The following is a 24,522-nucleotide window of genomic DNA, read 5'->3' as shown; positions in this document are numbered from 1 at the left end:
GGAGCCTCTTAGGGTTGAAAATGAGAAAATATTTCCATCTTCTCCTTATAAGTGCAACATAAATGGATTTACTTTAATGGATTACACAGCAGTGGGGAATAAGTTTTATTACAGTAGAAGTTTTCGTGAAAGTGCTGTAACTAAGTTTAAGAATAGTCACATTTGCCTCTCCATTTGATTTGCATTACAGCCATTACAAGTGACAATACGTTCTGATACACATAGGACCTTGGGGGGCAGGCATGTTACCTAGGGGATGATGAGAGGGGGCTGCTGAGGTGGCCCCACTCTGGTCCTGTCTACTGTCAGCCCCTCAATTTAACTGCATGCTATACACTTCATGCATTCACAAACATGAAAACATACACTTCAACATTTATAATTTGGGTGGGGGGTGGGGTGGGCCATCCCACACTGTGAGAAATCTTGGAGTCATTTTTGACCAGGATATGTCCTTCAATGCACATATTAAACAAATATGTAGGACCGCTTTTTTGCATTTGCGCAATATTTCTAAAATTAGAAACATCCTTTCTCAGAGTGATGCTGAAAAGCTCATTCATGCATTTATTACTTCTAGGCTGGACTATTGTAATTCATTATTATCAGGCTGTCCTAAAAGCTCCCTGAAAAGCCTTCAGCTGATCCAAAATGCTGCAGCTAGAGTACTGACAGGGACTAGAAAGAGAGAGCAGATTTCTCCCATATTGGCTTCTCTTCATTGGCTCCCTGTTAAATCTAGAATAGAATTTAAAATTCTTCTCCTCACATACAAGGTCTTGAATAATCAGGCCCCATCTTATCTCAAAGACCTCATAGTACCATATCACCCCAACAGAGCACTTCGCTCTCAGACTGCTGGCTTACTTGTGGTTCCTAGGATACTTAAGAGTAGAATGGGAGGCAGAGCCTTCAGCTTTCAGGCGCCTCTTCTGCGGAACCAGCTTCCAGCTTGGATTCAGGAGACAGACACCCTCTCTATTTTTAAGATTAGGCTTAAAACTTTTAAAATCCTCCCTTAGTTATGCTGCTATATTTATTTTGCTTATACTTCACTCTGCATTTATTCATTAGTTATAATTAATCTCTGTCTCTCTTCCACAGCATGTCTTTTACACTAATACTGTCAACAAGTGCTTGCTCATAGGAGGTTATTTTGAGTGTTGGCTTTTCTCTGTAATTATTTTAGGGTCTTTAGCGTACAATTTTAAGTGCCTTAATTAGTGAGACGCCATTCCCTCTCCAGCTTTCGGGTATCTGCTTTAAGCTGTGCGTTTGTGAATTATACCACGGAGTCAGGCACTTCTGATTTGAAGCTTTCCTTTTCAGAGGAGCCACAGTATCCAAAGTTATACGCAGTGAGGATGTAAAACTATTGACGAGATAATCGACCTCACTGGGAGCAGAGTTTAGGTAGCTGCTCTGCACTGTGTTGGCACTGAAGAGCATAACAATGAAGGAATTAGATCCTTAAACTTAGTTACAGCACTTTCAGAAAGACTTCTACTGTAATCAAACTTATTCCCCACTGCTGTGTAATCCATTATTAGTTCTTTCTCTCAAGTCCTGAGACAAAACATTACAAACATTTTCTGCTGTCATGTAGTGAGTGCAAGGAGTGAGGACCCAAAACAGACAGGCAGAGGCAGCCTGAGGTGAACAAAAGGTGAGCTGTTTATTTGGCTGATGACAAAATTGCAGAAAATTGATATGAATCAAAAATAATAAAGAGTTAATAATCGAAACTAAAACTAAACCCACCAGGCCAAGAAATACTGCACCCGAGGAATATTAGGGAAGGTGAACAGATCCTCTGAGAGTGATCCTCTCCAATCTTGGCCTCACTTCATTGGCTCCCAGTTCGGTTTGGGATCGATTTTAAAATCCTTTTATTTGTTTTTAAATGTCTTTATGGCCTTGCATCGTCATATCTGTCTGATCTGCTCCACCTGTACGTTCCTTCACGTTCACTCAGGTCAGCTGATCTGGCACTGCTGGACAAAGACAAAGAGGAAGTTCAGAGGTGACCGCGCTTTTTCAGAGCTGGACAGACAAAGTGCCAAAAGGAAGAACCTGCAGATAAATAACAGAGACTTTAAGCAGCAGCCAAACCAACATGATGAAGTTCCTGCTACTGCTCACCCTCCCACTGATGGCAGGTAAACAGATTACTGACACCTGATGATTACTGATGTCACACACTAATCAGAGCTATACTGTATATACATACATGTGTTATACATGTTTCATTATCTGAACTAGTGATGGTTGATCCACACATGCTGAGGAGTTCAATGACCAGCTAAGCAGAAATTCAATAACAGGACATCACCACACACTGACTTTCTCTTTGATCTGCAGGTTGTGATAAAGTTGATGAAGCAAGAGCTTGTGCAACAGGATGGGTTCAATTCACCTGCAAATATCCTAAAACATTTAAAATATATGAGTACACTGATGTACTTACTCACAGAGGGACAACCTTACGGAGCTCTCAGAAGGATGTGTGGGAAGACAAAGGCAGATTTTCTCTGTACAATAATACAAACCAAGGAAAGCTCAAAGTGGCCGTTAAACATCTGGAACAAGAGGACTTTGGGAAGTATCAGTGTAAATTGTACAGATCAAACTCACCTCCTTACATAAAGAAATGGACACTGGAAGCTGGTAAGAAATGTGACAATTATTATTATTATTAGTAGTAGTAGTAGTAGTAGTATTAACACAACACATGGACTGTATTATGAATTTCCTTTCTATAGTGTATGTATGTTATACAAACTATAAACCATAAGTTGATCATTAATGCAGCTAAGAAATCAAACAAGCAGCTGATGACAGAAGTTTTCTCTAAACTCAGAGGCAGAGGTGGGAAGTAGTGGTTACTGTACTTCAGTTTTCAGCTATCTGTACTTTACTTGAGTGTTTATTTTTCTGACTACTTTTTACTTTTACTTCCTACATTGTAACATAAACATCTGTACTCCCAGGAGCTATGTTGTCCGGGGGCTTGTCCCCCTGGTAGGGTCTCCCATGGAAACTTGGTCCTGGGTGAGGGGCCAGACAAAGAGCGATTCAGAAGACCCCTATGGAGATGCCAACAAGGGAACTGTTTACCCTGCTTGGGATTGGGTTATCGGGACCCCACCCTGGAGTCAGGCCTGGGTTAGGGTTAGTGAGACAGTGAGCTGGGGCGGGTATTCTTGTATCCCCATGACTTGCTGCCTGTATGTTTTCACCGGTGGATGAGAGGGTTGTTTCCCTGTGCCTTCAGGTTGGGGAACAGGTCCTGACTGTTGTTTGTGCTTATGACAGTTCAGAGTACCCACCCTTCTTGGAGACAATGACAGTGAAACCTGGAGGGGCGTGATTGGGAGGAACAGCCTGCCTGATCTGAACCTGAATGGTGTTTTTTATTGGACTTCTGTGCAAACCACAGTTTGTCTATAATGAACACCATGTTTGAACATAAGGATGTCCATAAGTGCACGTGGCACCAGGACACCCTAGGTCACAGGTCGATGAACGATTTTGTAATTGTATGATCAGATCTGCGGCCGTATGTTCTGGACACTTGAGTGAAGAGAGGAGCTGTCACATGATCACCACCCGGTGTTGAGTTGGATCAGGTGGCGGGGGCGGATGCTGGGCAGCCCCGGTGCACCTAAACGTGTCATGAGTGTGTACTGGGAACACCTGGCAGAAACCCCAGTCCACAAGAGCTTCAACTCCCACCTCTGGTAGAACTTTGACAGCATTCTGAGGGAGGCTGAGGACACTGAGTCCGAATGGACCATGTTCCACACAAAAAACATGACAGTCTGACATATAAGACACATTTCAAGTCCTTCCCATAATGAAAATCTTTCATACTTTCATCTCCCTGTTTTTTTTTAGCAGGAAGCTGTCAGCAGCCATCTACTCAGAGTGTACACAGAGCAGCTAAAACCACCATCACATGTAATTATCCAGATGACGAGCAGGTCAGATTTCTCTGTAAAGGGGAGAGTTTCACCTGTGAGGATGTTTTATCAACCAAATCTCCTCAGAAGTCAAACAGGAGATTCACTCTGAGAAACACAGAGAAACGCTTCATCGTGTCCATCAGTGATGTTTCCTCACAGGATGCTGGAGTCTACTGGTGTGGGCTGGAGTCAAAAGATGGAAGCTACAGAGTTTCAGTCGGACAAATAAAACTGGAGGTCACAGGTGAGAAAATTATTGGCTGTACATCTAATTATGTGATGTTGGTGTAATATTTTTATATTTTAGTTTTTTAAAAATCATTTTAAGTGAACAGTGGTGAAAGATAAAAACTGATTCACGATTTCATCTTTTTTCTGAGGACCCTCTCATGTTGTTTTTGCTAAAATCCTTTCTGTTTCCAGAAGCACTGCCCACGTCAGTCACTCACTCTGCAACCTCATCACCCACCTCCACACGGTCAGCTGCTCCTGAGGAGAGCTTTGGTAGGAACCCATGTTTGTGCTCACAGTCACCACCACAGGGCTGAGCTCCAGAGAACACGGTCTAAACTTTAACAGTAACCAAGAACAAAACTGAACCAGGACCAAAACCCAGAAAAATATATATAAAGAACAAAAATATGAAGAGATAATACAAAACCCTGGGGCCTAGACTCAGGACCAGGACACAGTTCATAATATCATTGCAATTCTCTCATTCAGAAACATTACAGAATGATTAAAGCTAAATTACCATTAGCACAACCACATACATATTTATTTCAGAAATCCATACTTTACTATCAGAGGGCTGGATATTAAATCCCTTATTTAGGCAGTCCCAGGTGGATGAGGACTTTGACAGTCTCTTTGACGTATCCTCACCCTCCATCAATAATGTGAAAAGTCTTTTTTTTTCATATGATGATTTAAAAAATGACAGACCATTATTTTAGGAGGATGATGATATGAATCAGCAGCATCTCCACAGGTTCCAAATACTTGAATAGGCGATGCAACACAAAACGCGCCTCTCTCACAACTTCTATAATATGTTGTTGACAAAACAGGAGGTACAGTCATTAAATGATGCTGGAGAACCTTTTTGAAGGTACAATATCTGAAAATTTATCATTATCATTCTTACTGAGTTTAAATATCATACATCAGGAATCTGTCTTATCTGTTTGATGATTATTTTTGCCTTCGTACTCCAGTATCTGTGCTGCTGATGACTTCTTTCACTGCTCATGTTTAACTCTGGGCAATTTTTACCATTGGAGCGATTTGATGTCATAGAGATCAGTTTCCTAATATGGGCTGTCAAAATGTGGTGGTACTCTGGACATGGCAGACTGAATTATTGTGAATCCAGGGCGTATCCCAGCTGCCATCAGGCGACAGGGAGAGTGCAACCGGAGCAGGCTGATTAATTATATTAATTAACATAAATTGTAATTCGTCCCACAGATTCATGGCCAGTGATTTTTGCTGTGGCTCTCTGTTTGAAGATGCTGATGTTGCTGTTTGTGATCATCTCATGGTTTGTCTAGAGATATTATCTCTCACATTTTTCATACAGGACATTTTACAGCAGCTTACCTGAGCAGTTTTTCCATCTTCTGTTCCAAGATATTTGATACTCTGATCATTTGTGAACTCTGTTTGGCTTTGGCAAGTTTTTCATGGGTGAAAACCACATACTCACCTCTGCTGCTCAGCCCACAAACACATTTCCTCACAAATGTGGCTCCATTTAAGGAGAAGTAAACAGGCTTTCCCACAGTGTGAGATTCACTGCCAAGAAGCATCGTTACAACCAAGGAATGATCAACCAAGCACAAGTTTCCTGACTTTTGTGCTAAGTTTATTTGCTATTTTAAATTCCCAGTTCGTTTCCTCGGGCTGTGAGTAAATGAGCATTCATGGCCTCCATCAGTATGTGGACCATTTTACTAAAATACAATCATAAACCTGCTTCTTTCTGACTTTGTCTGACAGCAGGCTGTAAAATAAGAGTAATGGAGCATGAAGGAAAAGCAACGATGTCACTATGTAACAGCTTTTAAATGTCATTAACACTTTCCTTACTTTTGAATTGTTTTTCACCTGCAGTGTGACCCTCGTCTCCACCCATTGCTGCAACCTCCGGGGCTGAAAATGAAGCCAATGCAAAAGCTGCAGTTCCTCTAACGACCACTTGAGGTGCAGTGATAGGAAATGAGTGTCCACGCGGCTCTGACAGAAGCAAACACGTTAATGCTCCTCATAGCTGTGCTCACTTTTATGACATGTTTAGCTGCTGCTTTTCTTGTGGGTTAATTTCTATGAGCATGCTTATTATATGTTTATTCATGGTTCTGCCCCAGTGATTATATACAATTTGAAGATAAATAAAATTGAAATAATGCATTTGATGGTATTTCTGGTGCTGATTAGCAAAGTCCCACTGCACAGTTGGTCCAGTAGCTCCTCAAAGACACACCAAGCAGTCAGCTTTTAAATGTATCCAGCAGGTATATTTGATTTTAGGCCTGTTGTTCACTTTATAAATTAGCATCCCTTTTAATATGAATGTGAAACCTTGCTAACCAATGTAAGGAAGTGAGGACTGCAACCACACTTTAAATAAAGAGTTAACATGTCTGTATGCTAAAACATACTGTAAATATGGGCTTTGGTTAGCATCACTTGCTGATAAACATGTGAGTGCACATTTTGTAGCGTGCTGGGGGGCCTTGGGTATGAAGTTAAATTTATCAGATCCATCATGTTCAGGCTTTGCTTTCCTATTAAATGTTTTTCTCTATGACATGGTTGTGTCTGTGATCACGGAACAATTTATTTATGCCTTTGTTGAAACCACAGGTATTATTTGGAAATGAAGTCATCTTTATTTTGGCTACATCACCATCTTTTCCCTGCAGGCTCCTCCTCATGTCTGAACTGTGTGACAGCTTGGAAGCTACTTTCAGCTGCTCTTGTGTTCATAAGGGGCCACAGCAGATAACTCTGCATACTGCATTGCATACTGCATCTGATTTGGCACATTTTCTTTTACATGGGATGCCCTTCCTACCCCCCCCCCCCCCCCCCCCCCCCCCCAAAAAAAAAAAAAAAAATCAATTTGTGTCTTCGTTGCAGGAATCAAACCAGGAAGCTTTTGCTTGTTAGCAAATGTGTAAACCACCATGACACCATGGAGCCTCTTAGGGTTGAAAATGAGAAAATATTTCCATCTTCTCCTTATAAGTGCAACATAAATGGATTTACTTTAATGGATTACACAGCAGTGGGGAATAAGTTTTATTACAGTAGAAGTTTTCGTGAAAGTGCTGTAACTAAGTTTAAGAATAGTCACATTTGCCTCTCCATTTGATTTGCATTACAGCCATTACAAGTGACAATACGTTCTGATACACATAGGACCTTGGGGGGCAGGCATGTTACCTAGGGGATGATGAGAGGGGGCTGCTGAGGTGGCCCCACTCTGGTCCTGTCTACTGTCAGCCCCTCAATTTTAACTGCATGCTATACACTTCATGCATTCACAAACATGAAAACATACACTTCAACATTTATAATTTGGGTGGGGGGTGGGGTGGGCCATCCCACACTGTGAGAAATCTTGGAGTCATTTTTGACCAGGATATGTCCTTCAATGCACATATTAAACAAATATGTAGGACCGCTTTTTTGCATTTGCGCAATATTTCTAAAATTAGAAACATCCTTTCTCAGAGTGATGCTGAAAAGCTCATTCATGCATTTATTACTTCTAGGCTGGACTATTGTAATTCATTATTATCAGACTGTCCTAAAAGCTCCCTGAAAAGCCTTCAGCTGATCCAAAATGCTGCAGCTAGAGTACTGACAGGGACTAGAAAGAGAGAGCAGATTTCTCCCATATTGGCTTCTCTTCATTGGCTCCCTGTTAAATCTAGAATAGAATCTAAAATTCTTCTCCTCACCTACAAGGTCTTGAATAATCAGGCACCATCTTATCTCAAAGACCTCATAGTACCATATCACCCCAACAGAGCACTTCGCTCTCAGACTGCTGGCTTACTTGTGGTTCCTAGGATACTTAAGAGTAGAATGGGAGGCAGAGCCTTCAGCTTTCAGGCGCCTCTTCTGTGGAACCAGCTCCCAGCTTGGATTCGGGAGACAGACACCCTCTCTATTTTTAAGATTAGGCTTAAAACTTTTAAAATCCTCCCTTAGTTATGCTGCTATATTTATTTTGCGTATACTTCACTCTGCATTTATTCATTAGTTATAATTAATCTCTGTCTCTCTTCCACAGCATGTCTTTTACACTAATACTGTCAACAAGTGCTTGCTCATAGGAGGTTATTTTGAGTGTTGGCTTTTCTCTGTAATTATTTTAGGGTCTTTAGCGTACAATTTTAAGTGCCTTAATTAGTGAGACGCCATTCCCTCTCCAGCTTTCGGGTTATCTGCTTTAAGCTGTGCGTTTGTGAATTATACCACGGAGTCAGGCACTTCTGATTTGAAGCTTTCCTTTTCAGAGGAGCCACAGTATCCAAAGTTATACGCAGTGAGGATGTAAAACTATTGACGAGATAATCGACCTCACTGGGAGCAGAGTTTAGGTAGCTGCTCTGCACTGTGTTGGCACTGAAGAGCATAACAATGAAGGAATTAGATCCTTAAACTTAGTTACAGCACTTTCAGAAAGACTTCTACTGTAATCAAACTTATTCCCCACTGCTGTGTAATCCATTATTAGTTCTTTCTCTCAAGTCCTGAGACAAAACATTACAAACATTTTCTGATGTCATGTAGTGAGTGCAAGGAGTGAGGACCCAAAACAGACAGGCAGAGGCAGCCTGAGGTGAACAAAATGTTGAGCTGTTTATTTGGCTGATGACAAAATTGCAGAAAATTGATATGAATCAAAAATAATAAAGAGTTAATAATCGAAACTAAAACTAAACCCACCAGGCCAAGAAATACTGCACCTGAGGAATATTAGGGAAGGTGAACAGATCCTCTGAGAGTGATTAGGGAAGTGGAGACTGAAGCTGAATCAGAGATGATGAGGCACAGGAAGTAAAACTGAAGGCAAAGCACAGGAAACAATGTGATAACACGGGAAACACACACGAATGAACTAAATATAAGGGAACAGACTCAGGAGGGAGAAACACTGGGAGAAGAATGAAACTAAAGCAGCTGAAACCCATGTATACATAAATCAGACACACCAGAGATCACAGAGAATTATTAAACAGAACTAAAAGGTCCAAAAAGCTCAAACGTACACTGACCCAGGACCACGAACTCTACCAAATCTGACAGATCTCATTTTATCTTTGAGCAAAACACATTCTCACTAAAACAAACACAACACAACAATTCACACAGTTCAGTTCGAAAGACAGGAGACAGACGTTAAACTCATGTTTGTTGTTGCTGTGGTTCATTGCTGTTGTTCGTTGCTGTGGTTCGTTGCCTGCTGAGTGGAGCTTGTTCTCCATGGTCCCGGTGGGTGAGTGGATGGTTGGTCATTTGCTGAACTTCACAGCAGAATATTCACAGGCAGAGGAGTTGGGTTTCATCGGCTCACCACCAGCTTTGTCAGAGCGGCTTTGAAAGTTGATGGTAGCGTAATGCGGTGAGGCGGCCGTGTTTGTGGCAATATTGGCAGGAAGGTGTGTTGTTGTTTCTGCACCTGGCTGCTGCACACACTCCTGTACCTCCTCCTAGGAAAGTCCATCAATAAAAGAATGACAAATATAAATTCTTCATATCTAATTCTAATAATAAACAATATTCATGCAAATTATACTCAAAACTGCAAATAAGGTAAAAATACATTCCAAGTTTGGCCACTGAGTATCTGCCCAGCAAACAGTTCAGAGTTCAGTAACATATATGTCACTGTTGCCACACAATTCAAATGTAACAGATCAGCTAAACAAAGGATGTGCGTCTGTGTTGTATGATGTTCTTAGAGAAATACACACTACCTGCTGTCTGTTTCAGATTATTAGATAAAAATATTTTGTGGCAGGTAATTTTGTGACGAGCTCATTAGTTGTCATCAAATTAGTTGTTAATCTAATGTAACAAAATAAGGTGCATTTGCTTTTTTTACAGGAATAATGTCAACAATGTGTGCTGCTTTGGAGAGCATCTGACTTGTTTGGACTGAGAGACGAGGTGTCAGTGCACCACAGTGTGCACCAGTTTTACATAAGACACAAATTTCCACACTAACCTCTCTGATGTGCTGCAGCGCTGCAACACTTCGTCTGCTTTGTGAACATGAAAGTCCTGAGAGACACAAACAGAAAGAGAGAAACAAGATTTTATTCAATCTGATTTAAGTAGAAGTTAGCAAAGATGATCAATCAGTTGCTAATGCCATACATCCTGTCTGCTGTGGGTTTCAGTCATCGTCTGTCCAAGATGGGGAAGTACATGGATGTGGTTTTGTGGGTAAAATTAGCCTGTATGTGTGTGTTTCATGATGAACTAATTATTGAGTCTTCTCACGTTTGTAGATAAGGACAGAAGCTCCCAGAAACACCATCACAGCCACGCACACGATCACACCAATGACTGACCCAGAAACACCTGCAAAATGAGCCAGAAAGCTTTAAACACACAAACACATGAAGCACTCAGAAAAATGATGGAAAAATGTCCGTTCCACACAGGAAGCCATTTGTGACGTGGTGAACAGACCACAGACAGAAATGCTTATTAGTGAGATGGCCTTTTCTCAACTTTGAGGTGAGTGGCTGCCAGGGAGAGTGCAGGAATGACTTTGATTGACCTGATATAAATACAGTCATAGAACCCCTGAAATCTTTCCAGAAAAGTATTTCTCCCAGAAAATTATTGTAGTCACAAATATTTTGTTATGCACATGTTTATTTCCTTTGTGGTTATTGGAACAATACACAAAAAAAAAAAAGAGGGAAAAAAGCCAAAATTCATATAAATTCTACACAAAACTCCAAAAATGGGCCGGACAAAATTACTGTCACTGTCAACTTCATATTTGGGTGCTCACTCTTGGACAAAATAACTGAAGTCAGTCTCTTCCTGTAACCATCAACAAGCTTCTTCCACCTCTGAACTGGAATTTTGGACCACTCTTCTTTTGCAAACAGCTCCAGGTCTCTGATATTTGAAGGCTGCCTTCTCCAACAGCAATTTTAAGATCTCTCCACAGGTGTTCAGTGGGATTTAGATCCAGACTCATTGGTGGCCACTTCAGAGCTCTGCAGCACTTTGTTTCCATCCATTTCTTTGTGCTTTTTGGCGTATGTATGCGGTCAAAAATATACCAACATTACCAAAATCCTTTGGTAATCTTCAGATTTCATGATGTCTTGCACACAGTCAAGGAATCCAGTGCCAGGTACTGAGTTTCTTTGTAGGCCTCGTTCTGTTTTTGGTAACCAGTAGAATGACGTACTTTTCCAGAAAGTTCTATCTTGGTCTCATCTGTCCACAGGACATTGTCCCAGAAGGATTTTGGCTTACTCACGTACATTTTGTCAAACTGCGGTCTAACTTTTTATGTCTCTGTGTCAGCAGTGGGGTCCTCCTGGGTCTCCTGCCACAGCGTTTCCTTTCATTGAAATGTTGATGGATAGTTGGCGCTGACACTGATGCAGCCTCAGCCTGCAGGACAGCTTGAACTTCTTTAGAACTTGATTGGAGCTGCTTATCCACCATCCAGACTGTCCTGCGCTGCAGCCTTTCATCAGCTACAGAGCTGTGGGCTGTAAACTTCTTGATTATGTTGCACACTGTGGACAAAGGAACATCAAGATCTCTGAGACGGACTTCTAACCTTCAGATTGATGATATTTTTCCACAATGTTGGTTCTCAAGTCCTCATACAGTTCTCTTCTGTTCTCCATGTTTAGTGTGGCACACACAGACACACAATGCAGAGACTGAGTCAACTTCTCTCCTTTTTATCTGGTTTCAGGTGTGATTTTTATATTGTCCACACCTGTTACTGTCACAGGTGAGTTTAAACGAGCATTAAATGGTTGAAACAAAGTTTTTTACCCATAATTTTGAAAAGGAGCCAACAATTCTGTCCAGCCCATTTTTGGAGTTTAGCATGAAATTATATGGATTTTGTTTTTTTTCCAACACACAAAGGAAATGAACATGTGCATAACAAAACATGTGTGATTGCAATAATGTTCTGGGAGAAATACTTCATATTCTGGAAAAATTTCAGGGGTGCCAACATTTCCAACCATGACTGTATGTCCCAGCTTTAGGATTTAAACTCACAAACATGGATTCCTACCAAATCTCTCCTCAGGAGCAGCTGACGGTGTGGAGGTGGGTGATGAGGTTGCAGAGTGAGTGACTGACGTGGGTGGTGATTCTGGAAACAGTCAGAAAGGCGTTCAGCTGCAACAAAGGGTTGAAAAACATTTTTCTTGGCGTGTTTCATTTGATAGATAAAAAATATAAATAATAATTAAAACCACAAGCGGTGATGATCGGGCCCTCGCACCCGGCGCGCATCAACCCATGGCGCGCTCGAGCTGAGGTGCACTTGGTGACCCATGGTGCGCTTGAACTGTACCTTTTCTTGATCAGAATGATGTCCAGAATATCTCTACCCAATTTCCTACATTATGGGGAAACTGCATCTTCTGCTCTCCATATAAACCCAATGCAGTATTTGGGGGGTGCTCACGGCTGCAGCGTGTGAAATAAGGCATGGTTCTGATTGACTTTTTGATTGTGACTGTGTATAGAATGTATTTACCCAATTTTATACATTTCTGTGAAACTAAAACTTCAAGTGAAAATGGCTGACTTCCTGTAGGGTTTTGGGTATGGGTCCAAGAGACTTTTTTGTACGTCTTAGCATGTTACATGAGCCTGCACAATTTGAGATATGTAGATAAAATGTAGCTCTGGGGCTTCGCAAAAAAACCATGGTATTTCATGATATTTCCAGGTCCCACTGTGTGGCGCTCTAACGTTTAGGAACTTTATGCATATCATTGTGGTCACGGCGGGAGGCTTATCAAACCACTAAAGTCTGAGCAGATTGGGCAAGTTGGCTTTGAGTTACGGCCCTTTTTGTGTTCATGGCGAAATACCAAATGTTGCCATCCTGCCACGGTCACGCCCTTTGGCGAAAACTCACAGTTTTGAAAACAGTGTAAGGCCAACTCCTTAAGGCTTTCTAGGGGAAATTTGAGATGGTTCGGCTCAACCACCTTGGAGCTGTACCTCAAAGTGTAAAACATGACATTTCCTGCTCCGACTAGGTGGCGCTGCTGACTGTCAGTAAATATTATCATATGTATGGGTTCAGGGGTGGACCGAATGATCGAAATTCACTGTGGTGTCACGGCCACGCCCTCTGGTGAAAACTCACCATTTTTGAAATTTAGATTCCCCTTGGTGTGTAGATAAGAAAAAAACAAATGTGAAGTTGATAACATCCAAAACCTCTGAGTTCTTACAGAGAGTATAAGGGCAAGAAATGGCTAAAATCAGCCATTTGATTCAAAATTAAAATACTGAAATTTTCACCAGACCTGACGTGTGCAAAATTTCATGAGTTTTTGAGCATGTTTAGGCCCTCAAAAAAGCAATTCATTTACCTAAATGTACAAAGCAATTACAATAGGGCCTTCACACAGGTTGTGTTCGGGCCCTAAATATATGATACATGAACAATAAACAAACCCATGGCACATAAATAGATCTGTACTAAATACTTTTCTCACCTTTGACCTCCAGTTTTATTTGTCTGACTGAAACTCTGTAGCTTCCATCTTTTGACTCCAGCCCACACCAGTAGACTCCAGCATCCTGTGAGGAAACATCACTGATGGACACGATGAAGCGTTTCTCTGTGTTTCTCAGAGTGAATCTCCTGTTTGACTTCTGAGGAGATTTGGTTGATAAAACATCCTCACAGGTGAAACTCTCCCCTTTACAGAGAAATCTGACCTGGTCGTCATCTGGATAATTACATGTGATGGTGGTTTTAGCTGCTCTGTGTACACTCTGAGTAGATGGCTGCTGACAGCTTCCTGCTAAAAAAAAACAGGGAGATGAAAGTATGAAAGATTTTCATTATGTGAAGGACTTGAAATGTGTCTTATATGTCAGACTGTCATGTTTTTTGTGTGGAACATGGTCCATTCGGACTCAGTGTCCTCAGCCTCCCTCAGAATGCTGTCAAAGTTCTGCCAGAGGTGGGAGTTGAAGCTCTTGTGGACTGGGGTTTCTGCCAGGTGTTCCCAGTACACGCTCATGACACGTTTAGGTGCACCGGGGCTGCCCAGCATCCGCCCCCGCCACCTGATCCAACTCAACACCGGGTGGTGATCATGTGACAGCTCCTCTCTTCACTCAAGTGTCCAGAACATACGGCCGCAGATCTGATCATACAATTACAAAATCGCTCATCGACCTGTGACCTAGGGTGTCCTGGTGCCACGTGCACTTATGGACATCCTTATGTTCAAACATGGTGTTCATTATGGACAAATTGTGTTTTGCACAGAAGTCCAATAACAAAACACCATTCAGGTTCAGATCAGGCAGGCTGTTCCTCCCAATCACGCCCCTCCAGGTTTCACTGTCATTGTCTCCAAGAAGGGTGGGTACTCTGAACTGTCATAAGCACAAACAACAGTCAGGACCTGTTCCCCAACCTGAAGGCACAGGGAAACAACCCTCTCATCCACCGTTGAAAACATACAGGCAGCAAGTCATGGGGATACAAGAATACCCGCCCCAGCTCACTGCCCCTCACCGAGGGCAACTCAAGACTGGCACAGAGTCCAGCCCCTCTCCAGGAGACTGGTTCCAGAGCCCAGGCCATGTGTTGAGGTAAGCCCGACTATATCTAGCCTCACACACCACGGGCTAATACCCAGCCACCAGATGCTCTCCCTCAAGGTCCCTCCCCAGGCCTGACTCCAGGGTGGGGCCCCGATAACCCAATCCCAAGCAGGGTAAACAGTTCCCTTGTTGGCATCTCCATAGGGGTCTTCTGAATCGCTCTTTGTCTGGCCCCTCACCCAGGACCAAGTTTCCATGGGAGACCCTACCAGGGGGACAAGCCCCCGGACAACATAGCTCCTGGGAGTACAGATGTTTATGTTACAATGTAGGAAGTAAAAGTAAAAAGTAGTCAGAAAATAAACACTCAAGTAAAGTACAGATAGCTGAAAACTGAAGTACAGTAACCACTACTTCCCACCTCTGCCTCTGAGTTTAGAGAAAACTTCTGTCATCAGCTGCTTGTTTGATTTCTTAGCTGCATTAATGATCAACTTATGGTTTATAGTTTGTATAACATACATACACTATAGAAAGGAAATTCATAATACAGTCCATGTGTTGTGTTAATACTACTAATACTACTACTACTACTAATAATAATAATAATTGTCACATTTCTTACCAGGTTCCAGTGTCCATTTCTTTATGTAAGGAGGTGAGTTTGATCTGTACAATTTACACTGATACTTCCCAAAGTCCTCTTGTTCCAGATGTTTAACGGCCACTTTGAGCTTTCCTTGGTTTGTATTATTGTACAGAGAAAATCTGCCTTTGTCTTCCCACACATCCTTCTGAGAGCTCCGTAAGGTTGTCCCTCTGTGAGTAAGTACATCAGTGTACTCATATATTTTAAATGTTTTAGGATATTTGCAGGTGAATTGAACCCATCCTGTTGCACAAGCTCTTGCTTCATCAACTTTATCACAACCTGCAGATCAAAGAGAAAGTCAGTGTGTGGTGATGTCCTGTTATTGAATTTCTGCTTAGCTGGTCATTGAACTCCTCAGCATGTGTGGATCAACCATCACTAGTTCAGATAATGAAACATGTATAACACATGTATGTATATACAGTATAGCTCTGATTAGTGTGTGACATCAGTAATCATCAGGTGTCAGTAATCTGTTTACCTGCCATCAGTGGGAGGGTGAGCAGTAGCAGGAACTTCATCATGTTGGTTTGGCTGCTGCTTAAAGTCTCTGTTATTTATCTGCAGGTTCTTCCTTTTGGCACTTTGTCTGTCCAGCTCTGTTTCTTCAGTTTCTGTCATATAATCCTTCAGATGTCCTCGCGACACTTTCTCTTCGTAATTTTCCTTTGAGCACGACTCCTTCCTCATCAAACGCTGCTTCTCCTCGTTGGCGGTTAACATGAAGTAAGTGGTGTGTGCGAGGAAGAAATGACACATTGGAAGTAACAGGAAGTTTATGACACAGTGTGACAGAAACACCTTCATGTTTAGTTTTTACAGCATTGCATCACCAACTCATGCTCAGGCTTTAAAGGACGCTGCACAAAGCAAAGCAGCGTGTAACCCAGTGTAAAACACAAGCAAGAATGACTGAGTATGATTATATCTTATTCTACAATGAGATTAAAAAGTAATAAGTCAATATTTAAAAACAAGTTCCTAAATAAGTTTATAAATGTATGAAACAGTGTTAAAAATCTTTTAAAAATTGTGCAATACACCTTTAATCGTGGTTTAGTGATGGCTTGACCAAACCAATAGCTGGCATGGTCTGATGTCACATCAGCCAATAAGGTTGGTTGTCCCGCCCTCCCGCTGCGTGGTGCAGGGAGACTGCTCTGATTGTATCAGACGCGGCTTGAGTGATCCATGCTACTTGTTGCTTCTGTGGCTAGCTTGGAAATTAGCAGACGAAACTTGAACATCAGTAAGAAAGAAACTATTCTAATAATCGATCTGCAAAATATAACGTTCAAAATAGTAACTTTATGCTTATCGAACTGTAGAAGCTTCTGATGCGACCGGGTTGGAAGCTGGAAATCTCCGTGTAGCCTCGTGTAGCATCGGTGAGTGATTGCACGTGCTCAGTTAGCATTTTAGCACAGGCAATGCACTGAAAAGTGGCTAACATCCTTAGTCATCACTAAACTCAGTTAAAAATAAGTTAATGCTTTCCGGTGTGTATAACTATTGCTGTGTATGTTGTGTTTTTCATAATGTATTTGCCCGTTTTTTTTACTAGCACCTGTCCAGCATTTTCACTGATGCTAATTCAGTTCATGGTGCTACTGCCTATGTGAAGTGCCTTTTATTAGCACTTGCTAGTATTTTAATGCACTTTGCTGCTGTTCTGATTGAGATAAAGCTAATGTGTTTTTACAATCCACATTCTGATGGGAAATCATTACGCTACCATGGATGTATTCCATTAGCACTTTAAACGATTTGAATAGTATTTTTGTATTACCACATATAAGCTAATATAATTAGTTTTATTGAAGTGTTGGTAATATTGAACTATATGGTTGTACAACAGAAAAAAACTTGAAAAGTGACTGAAAAACCCTTTAAATTGTAGCTTTAAGCTAATGGATATTAGTTTACAAGGTTTTAAGCTACTTTATTCTGGCCTTTTTCTAGGTCAGGTTTTTTGTTGGTGCACTATTTGATCCATAGTGCTACTGTGAAGACTGGATTGCATTTCCAGAACTGGATGGCGAGCCCCAGCCCAAGGATCGGACAAACCGGTAGATAGTGACCCGACTGGTCACTATAACTGAGACATTGCATGAACAATTGATGGACACTGTGACAAAAGACTAAAAAGGAAAAAAGATTACAGACTGGATTATTATTCTAATTGTTTATTTTCTTGTGTTGTTTTTGTTTTGGGTTTTAAAAGGGAAAGCACGCAGTTTGTTAATTGTGTTGTATATATATATATATATATATATATATAATATATGTTGGTTTCATGACATTTTATTCAGTAAATTCTATTTCTTTCTATAAACTGTGCATCTTCCTCTGTTGTTGCTCACACCTAGGCTCCCCCACGAATCCAGAGGTCTTCTGATTAGCCAACATCCCTTTATGTGTGTGGTATTGGTATTAGTTATTGAAGTAACTACTCTACCATAATTCACAACTGTCAAGGGAACTTGAAGGTAACTCTTGTGGGTTACACACGTGTTACACACGTGTTACAAGTGTTTGCTGATAAAGTGTCCAAAAAAGGTGGGAACATATATCTAAACTGGAAATAAAACAGACTATATTAAACTGTTTGACTGAAAATACTGCAAATATAACTATGTAATGTTGAAGGTTATGAAATGCCTCCTTTTTCATATGTCAGACACTGAGATCCCCAAGACCTCATCCACCTGTCTAAATAAGGGCCTTAATATCCAGCTGCAGATAAAGGTGGTATCATCTGCATAGCACTGAAAATGTATGCAATGCTTTCTAATAACGCTGCCTAAGGGAAGCATGTATAACTAGAATTACTTTCTGCTCCAGAGTAAATAATTTGAAGCATGTTGATACCAAATTTCATGGTAGTCAGCATATTATATATCCATATTTGGTTTTAAATTGAAACAGAAAACCTGTGCTGCTCTGCAGATAAAGTTAACATAAAGTGTCCACTGAAACGTAAGCAAAGGTTTCGACACTGTGTCGAACTTCTGAAGTGCAGATGTTTGGAAATACCGAAACATGTGTGCTTCAAAACACCCAGATCATGTGACCGCGGCTAAGTGAGGTTTAGGTGTGTTATTCACCACAGTTTGGGCAGGCGGTCACCTGCTGTTCCCAGGCAGGTGAAGGATTCTCTTATTTTCTTCTATGAACCGGAGTCATTCACGCTGGGCTTTGTAATTACTTCTATTCATTACGAGGAGGCACAGTATAATTCACTATTACTTATGATATAGATTATCCATTCACTTAAACACTAAACTCCACCTCAGCCCACCACAATGTGGAGTGGGTCAGTTTGTGTTTTGTGTGTGCCTGCTTTTGTGCCATGTTTTTTGTTGTTGTCTTTTTGTTGGGTTTTTTTTTGTGTGTCTCTGACTGACTCGATAGGTGACAGATGTGAGGCTCAGCCTGCAGATGGGCCCCCAGACTCGGGCCCGTCTGTACGCTTCTGTCTGAAGTTATTGTGACAGAAGCAGATTGGTTCAAAATGTCGATTCACTTCCAAATGCTTCAAAGGTCTCAGCGTTTCACAAAGCCTCGCTCTGACCATCACTACTCAACTGGAGATTTAACGGAATTTTTAAAACTGTCAAAAATTGAAAATAGTGCAGATATAACAAAGTAATTTATAAAAATTTTATTGCCGACAACATATTAAACAATAGGAGAGGGGCATGTTTCCCACTGTGTTGCATCACAACACAATGGCATTTGAAGAGCTCTAGAATGCATTATTGTGTTCAGTTCAATTAAATTCAGTTTTATTTATATAGCACCAAATCACAACAAACCGTCGCTCAAGGCGCTTTGTATTGTAGGTAAAGACCCTACATAATACAGAGAAAACCCAACAGTCAAAACGACCCCCTATGAGCAGCACTTGGTGACAGTGGAAGGAAAACTCCCTTTAACAGGACAGAAACCTCCATCAGAACCAGGCTCAGGGAGGGGGGGGGGGGTCATCTGCTGAGGTGGGGGGGGCTGAGGGAGAGAGACAGGACAAAAGACATTGCTGTGGAAGAGAGACAGAGATTAATAACAACTAATGATTAAAGTAGTATAAACAAAGTAAATAAGGTGAATGAAATGAAACAGTGCATTATGGGAACCCCCCAGCAGCCTAGGCCTATAGCAGCATAACTAAAGGGAGGGTTCAGGGTCACCTGATCCAGCTCTAACTATAAGCTTGATCATAAAGGAAAGTTTTAAGCCTAATCTTAAAAATAGAGAGGGTGTCTGTCTCCTGAATCCAAGCTGGGAGCTGGTTCCACAGAAGAGGGCCTGAAAGCTGAAGGCTCTGCCTCCCATTCTACTCTTAAGTATCCTAGGAACCACAAGTAAGCCAGCAGTCTGAGAGTGAAGTGCTCTGTTGGGGTGATATGGTACTATGAGGTCTTTGAGATAAGATGGTGCCTGATTATTCAGACCTTGTATGTGAGGAGAAGGATTTTAAATTCTATTCTAGATTTAACAGGGAGCCAATGAAGAGAAGCCAATATGGGAGAAATATGCTCTCTCTTTCTAGTCCCTGTCAGTACTCTAGCTGCAGCATTTTGGATCAGCTGAAGGCTTTTCAGGGAGCTTTTAGGACAGCCTGATAATAATGAATTACAATAGTCCAGCCTAGAAGTAATAAATGCATGAATGAGCTTTTCAGCATCACTCTGAGAAAGGATGTTTCTAATTTTAGAAATATTGCACAAATGCAAAAAAGCGGTCCTACATATTTGTTTAATATGTGCATTGAAGGACATATCCTGGTCAAAAATGACTCCAAGATTTCTCACAGTGTTACTGGAGGCCAAAGTAATGCCATCCAGAGTAAGTATCTGGTTAGACACCATGTTTCTAAGATTTGTGGGGCCGAGAACAAGAATTTCAGTTTTATCTGAGTTTAGAAGCAGGAAATTAGAGGTCATCCAGGCCTTAATGTCTTTAAGACATTCCTGCAGTTTAACTAATTGATGTGTGTCATCTGGCTTCATTGATAGGTAAAGCTGAGTATCATCTGCATAACAATGAAATTGATGCAGTGCTTTCTAATAATACTGCCTAAGGGAAGCATGTATAATGTAAATAAAATTGGTCCTAGCACAGAACCCTGTGGAACTCCATAATTAAGCTTAGTGTGTGAAGAAGACTCCCCATTTACATGAACAAATTGGAGTCTATGAGATAAATATGATTCAAACCACTGCAGTGCAGTACCTTTAATACCTATAGCATGCTCTAATCTCTGTAATAAAATGTTATGGTCAACAGTATCAAAAGCTGCACTGAGGTCCAACAGGACAAGAACAGAGATGAGTCCACTGTCAGAGGCTGTAAGAAGATCATTTGTAACCTTCACTAATGCTGTTTCTGTACTGTGATGAATTCTGAAACCTGACTGAAACTCTTCAAATAAACCGTTCCTCTGCAGATGATCAGTTAGCTGTTTTACAACTACTCTTTCAAGAATCTTTGAGAGAAAAGGAAGGTTGGAGATTGGCCTATAATTAGCTAAGACAGCTGGGTCAGTGATGGCTTTTTAAGCAGAGGTTTAATTACAGCCACCTTGAAGGTCTGTGGTACATAGCCAACTAATAAAGACTGATTGATCATTTTTAAGATTGAAGCATCAATAATTGGAAAGACTTCTTTGAACAGTCTAGTAGGAATGGGATCTAATAAACATGTTGCTGGTTTGGAGGAAGTAACTATTGAAGTTAACTCTGAAAGATCAACTGGAGCCAAAGAGTCTAAACAAATACCAGCAGTGCTGAAAGCAGCCGAACATGAAGAATAATCTTTGAGATGGTTATGAATAATTTTTTCTCTAATGTCTAAAATTTTATTTGTAAAGAAATTCATGAAGTCACTACTAGTTAAAGTGAAAGGAATACTTGGCTTGATGTTTTAACACTGGGTGACTCAAATTAAAATTGCCAGGAAAACATTTTAATAAATAAATGCCACAATAATTGCATGTTTGTCAATATACCTATATTTTAAAATGATCATTTAACAAATAACACAAAGTTATTTGTATATTGATAAGTATATTGATAATAATATTGATAATATTGATAATAATATGAGACATATTTTATTGGTAAAATGTTTTTTTATTCATCGTTTCTAGTTATATTTTTATATTTTGCCATAGCAGTTTTTATCACAATAGCTCTGGATTATTTAATGACACCTATTAAACCACTTTCAGTTATCTTACACTTTAGGAAAGCTTACTTGAATAAATCTCGGCTTTTTTACCTCTGTGAGATTATCTCACATGGGAATGATACAAATGTTACTCCAAGCTGAAATCATGCAGCTGTGTGTTGAAGCATGGGTTTATTTCATTACTTACACTATCTTAATTAATCTGTCTGACTCAAACAGTGACCGTGCTTCTTGCCCCTTAAAACTCTACATTTCCTTCTCTGTACCTGGACAGTACCTGCCTGCAGCACCAAAGGACGCCGCCTGTCCTGCTCTAACAGCAGCACCTGACGTTTGGCTCTCCTCCTCGGTCCAAGTCATCATGTATGCCTCGTACTGTGGTGTATTCAGAGGTGTTTAACAAGGTTTGTTGTGTTACTGCAACTTCTCACTATTTTCCCCCAGTGTGCGTCTTGGCTATTTGTGGAGGTGAAATAGCTCCACACGTGACCATGTTGCCATTGTGTCTATGAGTGATTAGCAGCAGCAGCAGCAGCACGCTGCGCTTGGGCATTATGGCCTTAGGCATTACAGACTTACCAGGGAAGAAAAAGTAGTTCCCATCAACCCGTCTCATCTCAATAATTAATGTGTTCTTGATAAGATACATTATCTCAAATGACTGTAGTTTTGAAACTTGGATTTGAGAATCGATTTTAAAGCGTAAAGGTCTGGTATCGGAAGTATTGATATTTCAGTATCGATCCGCACATCGCTAATTTGTAGTGCTGTATTTGAGATCGGTCTTGGACCGCTTTCTGATGGTCTCGGTCTTGTCATGGACTTGACCGCATTTGTACTTGGTCTCGTCTCGGTCTCGGACATTGCAGACTCAGGATTTTTTTTCAAGACCAGTCCAGACCACAACTGTGGAAATATCACTAAATTGCGAGAATATTGTCCAGTTTATTTGTTAACATCTTTGCTTTTATTGGCTGCAAAGCGTACTGATTCAAATCCAAAAAAGATTGTGCTCCTCTGCCCTCTCCCAGGAGCGCACCCCACAGACTCCGCCCCCTCGCTACTATTATCGCCGCTTGCGCCTGAATCATTTTACCGCAGTTTGCAATCTAACACAGAGCACGGACAGTTTGAGCTCACTATGGTCGTGCTTGCACTTGATTTTGCGGGCTACAGAAATTAAGATGACAATCAGCATGAACGGGAGGAGAAGTAAGAGGAAAAACGAAGATCACATGAAAATTTCAGGCTTCCGATTCAACAACAGCAACAAAAAAAAATAAACAGCATGAAAGGTAAATACCAACCTTCATGTATTTTGATACATAAACTGAAAACTTAATGCAAATTTTATGGCTGCATTGATTCCTTGAGTAACTCAATTTGATTATTAAAAAATCCTCGACACAAATTTATTGCTTCATTTTGTTTTACCGGGCAGCTCAGGTGTCTCCATGTGAGCGGACCATTTCATCCACATAAGCGACATTAAGTTTTTCCACGCCCCCACTGCTCTGTGCTGTGAGTGTGTGTGTGTGTGTGTGTGTGTGCACGAGCGTGTGTTGTGCAGAGAATGTCAGCTGTTATTTTTTCTTTACTTCAGCCATAGGCGTAGGAACCGGGGGGAACGTGTAACCCCCCCAATATTGGAGACAGGCGCATTTGTCCCACCCAAAAATTACACCGCTGAGGAGAAAAATCTTTAACTCGCGTGCTTTTATTTTGAAGGTGCAACATAGCATCATGTCACTGCGCTCCCACCGCCCCTCTCTGAACGGCTTGTTTGGGAGACAGCGGCAGGACTCAGAAACTCTTTGAATGAGGTAAAACGTCTGTCAGGAATGTTACAATTTGTCAGTTTACTTTCATACATAGGATAAAGTTTACTTACTGGACAAGAAGTCAATTTGAATGAATTTCAAATGAGAGGCGGAAAAATAATTTTGGCTCTTCTGCTTAGGCCAGGGTGTCTGGCCCGTCCACTTCCGGTCCTCGAATTGATGTCAAAAATAACATACAATTTGGCCCTTTAAGTTACTTTTTTGACATTTTGCTTAACCCTCTTAATTGGAGGGGAAGGCGACATTAGTGGAAGGAAACGGCACTCTGGGACACACTCAATGCATGATATATAAGTGTAACTCTTCTGGATTATATGCAAAAATTATCACTCTATTGATTTAATAAGGCCTGATTTAGAGTTCTGCATTGATCCTTTGTACATAACCGAAAATCCTCTGTGAACCAAACCTGACATGCACCTCGAGAAATGTAACTACACATCCACAAAGACTGTGATTACTGCCTAAGCTTCAGAGGTGCTTTGCAGTTACATCGTAGGCCCCGTCACTCAATTAACAAGCGGGAGTGGCATTTAGTGGTTAGCATTAGCTTACTAATTAGCATTAGCATTAGCAATTGGCTGAAAACTATTTCTGGCTAGAACCCTGTAGTGAGCATGGCCACCAATGATGACAGATAAGTAAGTTGTTTCTCCCCATTAGTACATTGAGCTAGTGGTGGGCAGATGGATCCAAATATCAATAATTTGGATGCCAAAGTTGGTATTGGTATTGATCAATATTAGTATAATGAGATCGATACTTTGGCTTCAGTTTCTCTCCTGTATGCAGTGCTGCGGTTTCATCAAATAGCGAGCTGACTGTCTAAGTGTCGCTCCTGTCACAGCACAGAGCACTTTGCTCCTCCCCCCCCACAGTGTTTTGTTACTGTCACGTGACATAACATATTTTATTTGGGAAAAAAGGAATTTGCCAAGAAACATTTAAAGTACAGCTTGTTTATTTAAGAAACAATCCAGAAAATTAGTGAATGAAGGGATATTTTTTATTAAATTTTTTTATAATACTTTCTGAACACTCTACCTGA

The 24,522-nt window shown here is 41.0% G+C and overlaps 2 protein-coding genes and 1 long non-coding RNA gene across 3 annotated transcripts; 2 read left to right on the top strand and 1 right to left on the bottom strand.

Annotated features, from left to right (window-relative positions):
• The first annotated feature begins 2,053 nt into the window (after positions 1 to 2,053).
• Positions 2,054 to 6,487, top strand: LOC115775569 (polymeric immunoglobulin receptor-like). Its single transcript, XM_030723060.1, has 6 exons — positions 2,054 to 2,159; positions 2,362 to 2,667; positions 3,898 to 4,209; positions 4,389 to 4,469; positions 5,436 to 5,508; positions 6,081 to 6,487. The coding sequence occupies exons 1-6, from the start codon at positions 2,117 to 2,119 to the stop codon at positions 6,121 to 6,123; spliced, it is 858 nt and encodes a 285-aa protein (XP_030578920.1). The 5' UTR covers positions 2,054 to 2,116; the 3' UTR covers positions 6,124 to 6,487.
• Positions 6,488 to 9,496: 3,009 nt separating this feature from the next.
• On the bottom strand, positions 9,497 to 16,151 carry LOC115775567 (polymeric immunoglobulin receptor-like). Its single transcript, XM_030723059.1, has 7 exons — positions 15,923 to 16,151; positions 15,415 to 15,720; positions 13,724 to 14,035; positions 12,277 to 12,357; positions 10,491 to 10,571; positions 10,213 to 10,268; positions 9,497 to 9,694 (listed from the first exon to the last, which is right to left on the bottom strand). The coding sequence occupies exons 1-7, from the start codon at positions 15,963 to 15,965 to the stop codon at positions 9,497 to 9,499; spliced, it is 1,077 nt and encodes a 358-aa protein (XP_030578919.1). The 5' UTR covers positions 15,966 to 16,151.
• Positions 16,152 to 16,538: 387 nt separating this feature from the next.
• On the top strand, positions 16,539 to 17,605 carry LOC115775568 (uncharacterized). The gene is made up of 3 exons (XR_004019350.1): positions 16,539 to 16,690; positions 16,770 to 16,829; positions 17,404 to 17,605. It is a non-coding gene; the product is annotated as an uncharacterized LOC115775568 (long non-coding RNA).
• The last annotated feature ends 6,917 nt before the right edge of the window (positions 17,606 to 24,522 follow it).

This window comes from Archocentrus centrarchus, unplaced genomic scaffold (assembly GCF_007364275.1).
Source record: "Archocentrus centrarchus isolate MPI-CPG fArcCen1 unplaced genomic scaffold, fArcCen1 scaffold_188_ctg1, whole genome shotgun sequence".
Lineage (NCBI taxonomy): Eukaryota > Metazoa > Chordata > Actinopteri > Cichliformes > Cichlidae > Archocentrus > Archocentrus centrarchus.
Note: the sequence above shows the minus strand (reverse complement) of the source record. Positions and strands in the feature narration are given on the sequence as shown.